The 13055-nt window shown below is 42.5% G+C and overlaps 1 protein-coding gene across 2 annotated transcripts in view; it reads left to right on the top strand.

The window, feature by feature from the left end:
* The first annotated feature begins 390 nt into the window (after window positions 1-390).
* The window catches only part of LOC147421660 (inactive protein kinase SELMODRAFT_444075-like), a 34246-nt gene continuing 21581 nt past the window's right edge, over window positions 391-13055 (top strand). Inside the window, exons 1-6 of one of the 2 annotated variants that reach the window (XM_086502712.1) lie at window positions 391-770; window positions 1180-1480; window positions 1720-1856; window positions 1958-2055; window positions 2158-2405; window positions 2487-2549. In XM_086502712.1, the coding sequence (XP_086358838.1) occupies window positions 768-770; window positions 1180-1480; window positions 1720-1856; window positions 1958-2055; window positions 2158-2405; window positions 2487-2549 (850 nt within the window). In that variant the 5' untranslated portion in view covers window positions 391-767. Of the gene's footprint in view, window positions 771-1179; window positions 1481-1719; window positions 1857-1957; window positions 2056-2157; window positions 2406-2486; window positions 2550-13055 lie in introns of those variants that run through there. The other variant, XM_086502713.1, reaches the window with a different exon arrangement.

Here is a 13055-nt window from a genome sequence, read left to right as displayed (position 1 = left end):
TTTTTCAACTTTGCTGTTTTTGACAGAGTTGAGAGACAGTAGGCAGCATTCAACTCAGCCATGCAACTAGGTTGTCTGCGAAAGTGAGATTAAGAAGTCGAGGAGGGGGTAAAAGTGAGATTAGGGAGTCATGCCTGCTTGAGCGAATGTGCCCATAGTCCATTGCAAATGGTGGTGAGACCCAAGCTCAATTCGAGGGTCCACTCAAAACAACACATCATGTCTGCATGATGTGAACATGATGGGGGTCAAAAGCACTGAAAGTTTTAAATTTGGAGGGGCTCTTCGAGAGTATGAAAGGAGAGAGGGCCAGGGCCCAGGCTTGGGCGGAATTGTACGTGTTGCGGCACTGTTGCCCGTAGAATATGCAGAGAATGTCCGACAGCATTTCGCGATCACATTCTTCCATCTGTATTTCTTACTCCTTTACATGTGCATTCTATTCTTCTCTTCAGTTTTGCATGCATCTCTCTCTCCCTCGCTCTCTCACACGCACACTCGCGCGCGCGCGCGCACCCACGCACACACAGAGTTTCCTTCTCTGCGTTCTGGTAGCTGTAAAATCGAAAAGAACTAGAACTTTCAGGATGCTTCATGTTCCCCTTCATTTCGCTTCTGTGGGTGAACGGTGGGGTTCTTCATCTTTATCTTCCACTTTAGGGAAAATCCGTTCAGTTTCGGATCATTTTTTGGCTTCTAGAGCTGTATCTCAACTACTTCTGGAGCATTTTTTCGTGGCAGAAAACCCCGTTTCTTGTTAAAGCAGAATGGTGAGCTGGTCTTTTTCATTGCCTTCTCTTAATTACTTGTAAAAAACACAGATACAACGTTCATCTAACACACCTAGCAAAGCACTGGCATACAGCTTGAAGTAAAGAAAATATAATCTTTAGTGACGTAATGTTATCCGCATATTAGATTAGCTAGACAACTTCAACGAATGGAGCTCTAAGCATATGCTAAAAAACACTTGACATTCGTGTGCATCTAAAATGAAGAAGTGGGGAATTGAACAACCGAGACAGGAATTGTTTCAAGCAATGGAAGACCGCGTTGAGCATGCCCAGTAAAATACAGATCTCTTTGTGCACATTTGTCATCGTGGAAAGCGGCATAAGCCGTCATATATTGATTCAAACGTTGGACTTTGTATAATTGACCATGTGCATCTTCTCGTAGGCCAAAAGAGTGAGCCCATCACCATCATGGCAATTGGGTACAAGAAGCCATCCAGCCTCACCAAACCACTATACTATGCCAGCGTCCTCAAATCCTTCATCTCCCAACCACTTGTATGGTAGCCAACACAATGGACCCACTGTTCTCGGAGATTCCTCTATTCTGCACTACGTGGTCCTCATTGGAATGGATGGCTCCAAGGACCCTTCAGAAACTTGTCTACTTTGGGCTCTAAAAAATCTTATCAGACCGGGTGATTCTGTTACTGTGCTTGGCATCCTTCACCGAATCAGTACTCCAAGTATGATTTTAGTTCCTCATTCTAACTCTTGAAATAGAATGGCTTAAATAACTTGATTTTGTATATATTAAACCTGGCAAGGATAAGTACAGGCAATTTTCCAATAGTATGTCGTCTTCTGCAAGTGAGAATGTAGTTGATTTTGACAGTTTTAAAAACACAGAACTTTTACTGTCAAGATAGTCGAGGATGGTAGCAAGCTAAGGTGTCCTTTCCCTGGTATTTGTGGTTATTTGCAGTGGGTTATAAGTCTCAAGCAAACGCATCAGATTTTGTTGGTACAAATAAAGCTGCTTTGCAGGCAGAGATGAGCCAAAAGTTGGTTCAATTCGAGGACAAATTACGAGTATTGGCAGATTTGTGTGACAGCCGAGGTGTAAGTCGCTTTCTTTGACTAGGAATGTTACGCTATACAATCCATCAATCTCAAGAATAACGGACTGAGTACTTCTATGCAATGTGCTCCCTCTACATTAGGTCTACTTGGATATAACAATAACGGCAGGGGCTCCATTGAAATCTGTCTTGGTGAAGGAGGCCATAAAGATGAAAGCTACCCATGTTCTTCTTGATAGGTATTTCCAAAGATTACTGAACTTTAACTTCCTATGCTTATCATGGAGGAGCTGACATGATTATAGTTTTTTTTTTGAAATTGGGGCATTTATTGAAATCAGACACTTGAGGAGAGATAAGAAATACTACAAGGAGCATCTGCAATGCGACGTAGTTGCATTTTTGGAGAAGAATCAGCCAGAACGTGTTCGAGAGAGCAGTCTTTTTTATAATTTTGACAATCCAGGGTTGCCGTTTTCAAGGCTTAACTCAACATTTTCAACAGATCTAAGCTCTCGAATCTCAACTGCAACGTCGATTTCATGTGATGGCAACAGCATTCCACACCCTGACACCTCACCTCAGAGAGGTGCAATTGGTTCTCAGTTTAACAATTTTGATTGTGATTAATTGTTGGCGTTTTTCTTGATAATTAACCTTTACAATGCAGAAGAATCCAGGGCACCACCTCTACCTGCTATGGAGCCGAGGGAGACTATGAATTTCAACCACAGTAAGGTTCTTGCTTTATGTCGTCACAGAGAAGGATTCACCTGCCAATCTGCCTAAACATGCATCTGTCTGCACGCGTGATCACACAAATACAGTTTGTTGGTTTCTTCACTTTCTTGCCTCTCTTGCACTTTCTTCTTTGCGCGCGTGCATACACACGGCGATGGAGACAAACATAGACACACACATACACACGTGCATGTTGTACACACATGCACTCAAATTAGTAAAGGATGCAAGCCTAATTTACTTAAGAAGACATTGATCACATAGCAAAGCATGACCTTTTGACATTGACCCTAGAACTATGAGCTGGAGCCTGGTACTCCTAGGACATTCATTCTTTAGTTCGTGATTGTATCCCAAAGGGGATGCTCCACTAGAGCCTATTTTTGCTGTTGTTGGTAGTAGAAGAAACTTTCATACACATGTGTAACAAACTTGGACACCCCAAGTCAAGATTCTACCGCGACACCGCAAAGATTCACTTCAAAACAGTTCACAATTCACACTTGAGTTGACACGGCCCGGCATAGTTCCATGCATAGAGATATTGGCCCCAAAGACTTGGCGCCCCTTTCGGTATTTCTTTTGGTATTAATCTGTGTTCAAAGTACAAGAGAGTGGGTAGGTGCTCACTCTGAGACTCTGCGTCCAGATGCTCTGAGAAGTGAGGCCCTGCCCACTATTTTATAGATACAAGGGATGCCCAAAATCAGAGGCCCAAAAGAAGTATAACTGAAAAGCTTTTAACTTTCAAAAGCAACTGGGTGTAACAGACTTGGACACTCCAAGTCGAGATTAACCGCGACACCACAAGAATTCACTTCAAAACAGTTCACAGTTCACAATTGATTCGACACTGGCTTGCCGGCGGAGTTCCGTGCCTAGAGATATTGGCTCCAAAGACTGGCGTCCCTTTCAGTATTTCTTTTTGTATTAATTTGCAACTCAAAGTACAAGTGAATGGTCGGGACTCACTCTCAGACTGTGCGTCGAGATGCTTTGAGAAGTGAGAGCCCAAGCCACTATTATATATGTTTACAAAGGATGCTAAAAGCAGAGCCCAAAAGCTTCAAAATCAAAAGCCTTGCCAAAAATAAAGCAAAAGCTCTCTGTCTCTCACAAGCTCTCTCTTGAGTAAATAAAGCAGAGCTTTTAGAAAAGTAAAGCTCTCTCTCTCTCTCTCTCTCTCTCTCTCTCTCTCTCTTTCTTCCTCTTGCGTAGAATAAAGCAGTAGCCCAAAAAGCTGGCCCTGCTTTTTCCGTACAGCTGTTGTCGCAAAATCCGCCGCAAAACGCGGGCGTCCGTACAGCAAGCCAGGTCATCATTTCAATGGGGGTGCGTGTACTGAGCTATTTTCAGCAGTAGGGCCAGTGTGTATACTTGACAGCCACGTCACCAGTTTGTGACATATCCCCCTCTTGAAAGCATTGTAATCGCCCTCGATTATGCCTACAAAACAGACAAAAGCCATAAACTGTCTTAGCAGACACTGACTGTTAGTACCAATGCACTAGGAACACACATCTAGCACATGTACCAAATCTACAGTCACATCACACAACATCGCAGGACATTACTAGACATCACATGACAAATCACATTCAACATTCATTCGGATCCCAGACCGTGATTTATCGGCAATGCAATTAGCAATCGCATCTAGATCCACTCAGGACCTCATAGATGCCCGATTGACTAATCCCTATTGCAACCATGTCTATCGAGATCATTCAGACCAAAATGTTGCAGCCATTTCGTCGATTAGTTCCTGCACTTAAACAAGTCAAGAACAAATCAGTATCATATTACCGAGAATTCCAGTTCATAAAGTCATACAGCACAATACTGTCAGCTTTGAGTATCCCTGAAGCTCAAAGAGACATCAATGACTAGTGTTATTGAGGCATAGGGGAGTGGGAATGACAACTAAATCAACCATTAAGGCAGTGCATCATCTCATTACAGATTCAGAACAGTTTCAGTACTTGTGCAGGTTCAGAATAGAATCAGGGTACTGAATGGAAACTGAAGACATAATACACAGAGAAACACAGAATCTTCATAGCCATAGTCTTGCATTCATCATCTTCATCTCTTACAATGTGCTACCATCGGGTGCGAGGCCAACTACTAGGAAGAATGAAGAGGTACAAAGCCCTTCACTAATTACAAACTGAAATGGAAATTACTAAGGTTCACTAACACTTTACTGAAAGAATATGCAAGGCTAACACCTGGCACAGCCCGGTGGCAAAAAGTTTTTCCCAGCAAAAACTTTGGACTCGAATCCCACACATCCCTTGTTCCAAAAACTCAGTGCTAACTCCTTAAAAGTAGGCAAAGTATAGTGGCTGGAACTAAATCTAAGATATACAACTACATACCTTAAGGCCATTAGACACCGCCCTTTGTCCCCCCAAAGGATTACATTGATATCCCAAAACATTGTGCACCACCTCACCATCAAGAGTGATTTACAAGTGTACCATTATAACCAACATGCCAGGGCTGGGAATCAATCAAGTAAATCATCATCCATAAGAGCTCATACAAAACAAACTGGTAGAACCATAGTCCAATGATCAAGTTTTCACTCAACCAAAATTCAATAAAAATAGTCAAATTCAGGTTCAGGATCCTCTGCATCCCTGAAATCTGCATTCTTGAAATCTGCAGTACTGAATTTTGCATTCCTGAATTTTGCGTCCCTTTGCAAATTTGAAAATTAGCAAATATATCCCCAAAACATCTTCTCAAGTAAATAAACTGCTTCCAAGAACCATGGAAAAACTGATCCAAATTCTCCACAAACATCTCCTCTTCAACACTCATCATTCTCGGCAAATTAGACTCAAAAGAATCCTCTTTACAACTCAATCACTCCACTCATCAAAGTCTGCAACTTTAGCAAGCAAAATATTCAAAACATCAAATCCCTTTGAACTCCATAACATTTTGCAAAATCAGGTCCAAAACCTTCATCTCTTGATCATTATCTTGCAAAATCCGATCCAAACAATATGAAACTGATGTTATTGAATCATCAAAACCAACATCTCCCATCTGCAAGATCTGATTTGCAATCTCAAAATTGAGGTTGAGCTTCACCCGCTTTCGACACTTCAAGATTTGAAGCATCTGCAACTTTAAGCTCAGTAACTATCATCACATACTTCAAAAACATCTCCATAATCAATGTTAGCCACCAATTTGCAGTAGATAACCTTTCAGATAGATCAGGTTTCAATTCAAAATGAGATACAAACGGTTTGATATGAAAAAACACCTTGCAAACTATCAAACATTGCTTCTTCAGTATCTCCAACACCGGTGGAAGAAGATTAGATTCAACTCTGGACTCCACATCCTCAAAAACAAGATTTCATGATCTTCTTGACTCATGTCAGGCAAAAATAAGCAAATTGATCTTTGCTTCCTGCATCCCGCTTCAAATTTCTTCTATAAATCAATAAACTTTCCTCTCCTTCAAGTAACTTCAGGTTTTCAAGTCCATTTTCAGATTCAAGTACACATTCAGGTTCTGGTTCTGGTTCAGTAATAGGTTCAGATTCAGGGTCAGGTTCAGATCCAAATTTAGATTCAGGTACACATTCAAGTCCAGTAGCAGGTTTAGATTTAGATTCCAAATCAGGTTCCTTTAGACACCTCTTGAACATTTCCAATATCTTTGCATGTAGATGCAACAGTCAAAGACCTGATTTATACTCAGTATGCTAAAACAATTGATTTTCCTGAAAATCTTGATTCAAGAAACATCCAAACTAATTTGCTTCTTCATCAAATTGATTTGATTCAAGGCTTGAAAACAAAAGTTTTAAATTTCCTTCGCACATAAAAGACACCACCAAGATGGCTTGCACATATTCTCCCTCGAAAACATCAAGAAATCCATTTTTTAGTCGCAAATTTCTCCAATCACTGATATCTCCCTGAAACTGACAACTTTTGACTTGTGTCCCCTGAATTTCCTTCCACTTCTTCTCTTCTTGCATAAAGCACATATTACGCATCATATCTTCTTCATTGACAACATCACAGACAAAGATAGAACAATTTCCAAGAAAACCCACTTGATCATCATCAAGAACTTGCAAAATACTTGCATCATCATTTGTCAAAACCATCTCCTCAGCATCATGAACACCATTCACAACATTGACATCAGGCTCATGACCACATAAGGAATACAAATCTTCGAGAATACCATCAGGAAACTGAACTTCCTTGGAAAAGGGTTGACTTCCAATCTCCTTGACTGAATTTGTAAAAGCACCAATATCTTAAAGATCATCTAAGACAACATTATCATTCAGGATACCTTCCACAATATCAAGGTTTGAAGAAGACTCCATATTCTTAATTTGAGTAAGTTGAAGATTCAAATTCTCAATTTGATTATCTTTATCCAAAACAACTTGCTTAAGAGCATTATAGACTTCATAACAGTAAGAAATATGTGTTAGGAAATAAGACGTAGCTAAATAGATAATTGAGTAGATTACTTAATGGAGAGAGACAGATTTACATACACAAGATTATAGAGTAGAGAGAGAGAGAGAGAGAGAGAGAGAGAGAGTACACACGATATACGTTGTTCACCCAATGTGGGCTACGTCCACGGGAAAGCAGCCACTCAATGGTTTTAGTACTTCAAAACAAGAAGTAATTTACAAAGGGATTATACCCTTAATGGAGCTCCCGCCTTGCTTCACTCTCATCACCTCACTCTCACCTTGTTGCATCAACTTCACACTATATAATGTGTGTAGAAATGGCCTCCTTTTATAGGCCAAAAGGGCTACCCTCTCTTATGAGAGGCAGTCATGTGTAGCCGCCCTTGTGCGAATAAGTCCAAATCGGACCCTCCAATCCGCCCATGTGTGGCCGCCCTTGAGAAGGCAAGTCCGCTTTTGAATTCGGCCACCGGCCCCACCGGCCATTGACTTCCGACCACTGGCCACCGGCCATTGACTACCGGCCACCGGCCAACCGACCGGTTGTTTTTCTACCACTTTCCGGCCGTCGTCCGGCCATAATATTCCGGGAAAAAGGAATATTCCGGCGAGGGAAAGAAAAAGGTCTCGGGGGCTTCCGTCCCCGAGCCCCCTAAAGTTGCCCTTGGTTTTTGACTGTGAAAATTTTGGTTTCCGGTGAGTGATTTACCTTCACGCACGATGGCTTCTCCTCATAATGGGGGCCTTACAAATGTGCGCTTTTACTACAGAAAATTACAAAGGGTAAATCAGGCTCCATACTTAACAATATGCAAGTCGGCTTCAGTTTGAACCTGAGAAATCTCTGCCATCAATGATGTCTTCTCTTCTTGAAGTTGATTGATTTTGGAAAGGGCTTCATTTGCCGCAACCATACTTGAATGCCTCTTATTCTTCAACTCTAATGAGAGATTGTTGATCATCTCCGCTTACGAAATAGCAAGACTTTGATAGTTAGCAAATTCAGGTACTGAACTCCTTTGCAAATCAGTTTTTTGCGGATAAGGGACCTGAATTCTGAAACTCTGCAAATCGGGAATCTTTGGTATCAAAACTTGTAATTCAGGGACCTGAAATTGAAGATTCTTGTCTTCACAACCTGAATAATTCATATCCGCTCTTGGAAATTGGCTTTCAGTCTTCAAAGCACCAAAAAACTCTTCTCCATCAACACAAACACCTTTCAAGCTGTCACCTGTGGAATAATCTTCATCATCAAAAACCGATTCATCACATCATTCTCATCATTGGCACACTTTATGTCTTCATGTATATTCATCTCCTCCACTTTAATACATTGTAATCTAATGTCTCCCTTAATTTCAACCTCCTCAAGATTAATGTCCAATGTTGGCATATGGGTTTGTATGGGATATTGGTGGCTTCTCTCTCTCACCCCCACTTGGATTCCCTTCTTCTCAATCATCAATTCTTCTTTTGGATAACTTGTGTTCTCTTCCTGCAAAGAGGTGAGTCTCTTCGATGTGAGATTTGGGGATAGTTGGTAGACCTCTTGGCTCTTTTGGCTCACGAGTTGCTCCTGGCTTCCTCCTTCTTCCTTCATTATCTTTTGGACTTCATCTCCCTTGCATTGAACAACATCTCCTTCTTGAACCAACTTCTTCTCTTCAATAATCTGAGTATCTACAACTTTGATCCCATATTCAAGAACATCAAAATCAGGTCGAAAAAATTCAGGTGTTGACAAATCAGATTCAGGCTTTGAAATATGAGGTTTTGAAACTGCAGGTGCCTGAAAAACTGTTGGTAACTGAAAACCAACAACTTGAGGTTGTTTCAGGTTGGAAACAATAACAAGTTGTTGAAAACACCATTGAGAATCATCATCATTGCTTGCATCGTCCACAAAATCATCTTCATACTCCTCAATTACATTCTCAGCCACTACTTGTACTCCTCTTGTGCTTCCTTCTCTGACTTCCAATTGGAGAATGCTTGCAGGAAATCTTCGGGTTCACAACTCCATATGTCCCAACTAGACCCCATTGCCCATTAAGGCTTTGATCAAAGTTTGCTCCATAATCAGCAGGATCGCCAAGTGTTATTGAGACATAGGGGAGTGGGAATAACAACTAAATCAACCATTAAGGCAGTGCATCATCTCATTACAGATTCAAAACAGTTTCAGTACCTGTGCAGGTTCGGAGTAGAGTCAGGGTACTGAATGGAAACTGAAGACAGAATACAGAGAGAAACACAGAATCTTCATAGCCGTAGTCTTGCATTTATCATCTTCATCTCTTACAATGTGCTACCATCAAGTGTGAGGCCAACTACTAGGAAGAATGAAGAGGTACAAAGCCCTTCACTAATTACAATCTGAAAAGTAAATTACTAAGGTTTACTAACACTTTACTGAAAGAATATGCAAGGCTAACAACTAGTATAAAAAATCGAGGAATCTGTTGACAAAGGAGTGGAGTAACTCCCCTCTTGTGCATACCCATTGCACCATATATCCGGCCAAGCTGAATTCGGGGTTCTATTTGGAATAGACTATGCTAAACCAAAAGCTTCAAGGTAAAGTTTCACCATATGAGGAGTATCTGCTAGGTCCTCCTCCTCCATCCACTTCGCATCCAATGTAGGATAGTTCTTGAATTTAACCAAGAACTGCCTTCTTACTTTACCCTTAATCTTTTTGTCTTTATGTGCCAATATCTGTTCCGGGAACAAGGATCTCCTCATTTTCTTCCACTTTGGGTTGCTCATCAGGCTCCCCATCTTCGGGCACATCACCTTTAAAAGGCTTCAGGAGACTCACATGAAAAGCATTGTGAATCCTCCAAGTGTCGGGCAGCTTCAGTCGGAAGGAGACATCATTTATCTTTTCGGAGATTTGGAAAGGTCCGTAGTATTGCATACTAAGCTTTGGAAAAAGCCTCTCCTTTCCCTTTTTCTTTCTCAGGCGTGCCTTCTCAAAACGTAAGAGCACCCAATCGTTCTCCTTCAATTTCAAATCGCGGTGACGGCGATCTGCTGCCTTTTTTTGTCTTTCCTGAGATTTTTGCAAAGCCTCGCGGACCTTGGCAACAGCCGTGTCCAAGTCACGCGTGTACTCATCGACTTCAAAAATCTTATCTTTCGTGCTTAGGAAGGGTGGACCTTCGTAACACCTTCAATAATCTCAAATGGCGCCTTCCCCGTTGAAGAGTGTATTGTGTTGTTGTAGGCAAATTCCACCAAAGGTAAATACTTCTCCCATTGAGTCTTTTGATCCGAGATGTAAGACTTCAATAAATCTAGTACCAGTGAATTAGCAATCTCAGATTGCTCGTTGGTCTACGGGTGGAAAGATGACGAGAACTGCAAACCGCATGCCAATGTTCTCCCAAATAGCCTTCCAAAAGCAACTCGTGAATCTGGGTCCCTTGTCGGAGACAATCGTCTCGGGCATGCCATGTAATCTGAAGATCTGGGCCACAAACAGTCTCGCTAAGTGATCTGGCTTGACTGTTTGCTTTACTAGAATGAAATGAGCCTGCTTGCTAAATCTGTCAATAACAGTCCAGATACCATCGTGACCACTCTGTGTTCTTCGGAGATCAAAAATGAAATCCATTGCAATACTTTCCCAAGGGCGGGTGGGTATGGGCAAAGGTTGTAACAATCTGTGTGCTTTATGCCTGTCAAACTTACCTTCTGGCATACCAAGCAACTGCGCACAAACTCGTCCTCATCCTTCTCAAGCCTCGGCCAAAAGAAGTATCTCTCTACCTCTTTCAAGGTGGTAGCAATGCCGCGGTGACCCGTAAAAGGTGGACAGTGGCATTCGGTCATAACCTTTTCCCTCAACGGCTGTGTAACGCACAACATGGTTTTACTCATCAAGTAGCTATCTTGAATAGAATATCCCGCTACTATCTCCCCATCCCGTATCCGTGTGAAAATGTTTGCAAAACTGTATCTGTAGCATACTGATCGACCATATCCTCGAAGCTCCTATGATGTATCGTGGAAATAGCCAGAAGCCGTTGGTTCTGAGACAAATCATCTGCCACCAAATTCTTCTATCTGTTAACATAGACAATCTGGAAGTGAAACTGTGACAAGATGTTCGCCCACCGCATCTGCTTTTCCGATAGCTGCTTCTGTGACAAGAAGTAGCATAAACTCTAATGGTCTGTGAAGACAGTAAAATCAGCTCCGAGTAGGTAATGTTGCCACTGAGTAAGAGTATGGATAACCGCCAAAAGCTCTTTCTCATAAATTTGTGTTGTCAATTCTAGCCTTGAGGACAGTCGGCTCTCGTAGGCAATGACATGGCCTTCTTGCATTAAGACCGCACCCAGACTACGGCCACAAGCATCACAATATACTTCAAATGACTTCTGCAAGTCCAGCAAAGTCAAAACTGGTCCCGTAGTCAATTTCTCTTTCAATGTCTGAAAGGCAGTCACCTCTGTGGGTCCCCACGAGAAAGGGACTCCTTTCTGTGTCAAGATATGCAAAGGGGAAGCAACCTCTTCAAACTTTCTAATGGACCGCCTGTAGTACGAACACAAGCCCAAGAAGTTTCTAGCTTCATGGACATTCTTCAAATCGGGCCAATCACGGATAGTCTCTGACTTGGCCGGGTCCATCTGCACTTGTGCTGCTAAGACAATGTGTCCCAAAAAGTGTATCTTTGGTAGGAGAAGGTAGCGCTGAATTTATAGCTGGGAGGCTCATTTTTGAAGTCTTTGTCAACACAGGTTAAGAGCTATGGTGTGCTTCCTTTCCCTCTTATGTACAGTGCGGTGCCAGGAGTGATGCCCTGCATGCTACGCACTGCTCTCTCTTTCCCTTATGAGCAGCTATGTTATGCCCCTCAAGTGGGCTTCTCATTTGACCAATGTACAGTTGTGTGGGTTCATGCACGATTGCCGAGGCAAGAGCCTCTTGCACAGGTACTGGATTAGCTAGTGGCTAATCCCCCGCAGGTACAGGTGAATTTGGATAGGTTTCACGTGAGAAATCTCGTATGATCCAAAGGGCAAGTAGCCCTACAGGTGCGGGAGCTGGAGGACTTGCTACGGATGCGACTGACACGCGAAACGGAGCCCGAAACAGGGAATTACAGCCTGCTGTGTATTTTTGAAGGTTTAGTGTTTCGGCCCTAAATGGCCCCTAATACCCCTAGGAGGTTCGGCGATGCGAGGGGGCCGTTGTAGAGGTGATCTGGTGCATTTTCGGGGCAGAAAACAGAGAATTCAGCATGCTGCAGATTCTCGCCAGGTTTTGCAAAGTGTCCGTATGCGTTGGGGAAGTCATCTATTGCGTGGGGATACTGATTTTGAAGCGTCCTAGTACAACTATGTTGACGAAATTGGGGCAGAATAGATGGAATTCAGCCCAGATTGTGCGGGACAGCTTGTAGGAAATCATAGGTTTTATTCCCTCTGTTAAAGAATAAAGAAATACCGAAAGGGGCGCAAACTTTTGGGGCCTACAGGTGTCATTGTTTGCTTGGGGGCATTCTAGCTTCCTGGCCGTGCTTTTGTTTTGAAGTGTAATCCCATTCCCAGTTACAGGTTTTTAAAGTCATTGCTTTGTGTTGTAAAGCCAAGTGTTAAAAGATCGGGTGAAAGCTAACGTCTACCGCCCTACGGGACGGTTTCAATCTCTCTCAAGAAGATCGAGTAAACAAACAGATTGGATTTCATTAATTTTGAAATGGCCGAAGCCGATACAATAGGGACAGACTCGCCCTTAAGTTTTACATCAAGTACAATGGTTCTGCCCTTCTCTGTAGTCAAAGTCGCTTTTCTCGCCCGATAGTCGACCATGGCGTTGTGCTTATGGTACCAGGGAATTCCCAAGAGGACATCACAACCTTCCAAAGGCATTATGTAGAAGTCCTCATGCCCCAAATACACCTGACAATGCAACCAAAGTTTTCCAATGACAGGTGTAATGGCTACGTCCCTGTCGGGTGCCGCTAGAACTGCCTCTGCTAGTGGTCCCATCCGATCGGGGGTGATCTC

This window comes from Adiantum capillus-veneris, chromosome 27 (genome assembly GCF_014529385.1).
Source record: "Adiantum capillus-veneris isolate H3 chromosome 27, ASM1452938v2, whole genome shotgun sequence".
NCBI lineage: Eukaryota > Viridiplantae > Streptophyta > Polypodiopsida > Polypodiales > Pteridaceae > Adiantum > Adiantum capillus-veneris.
This window is presented reverse-complemented; position numbering and strand designations above follow the sequence as displayed.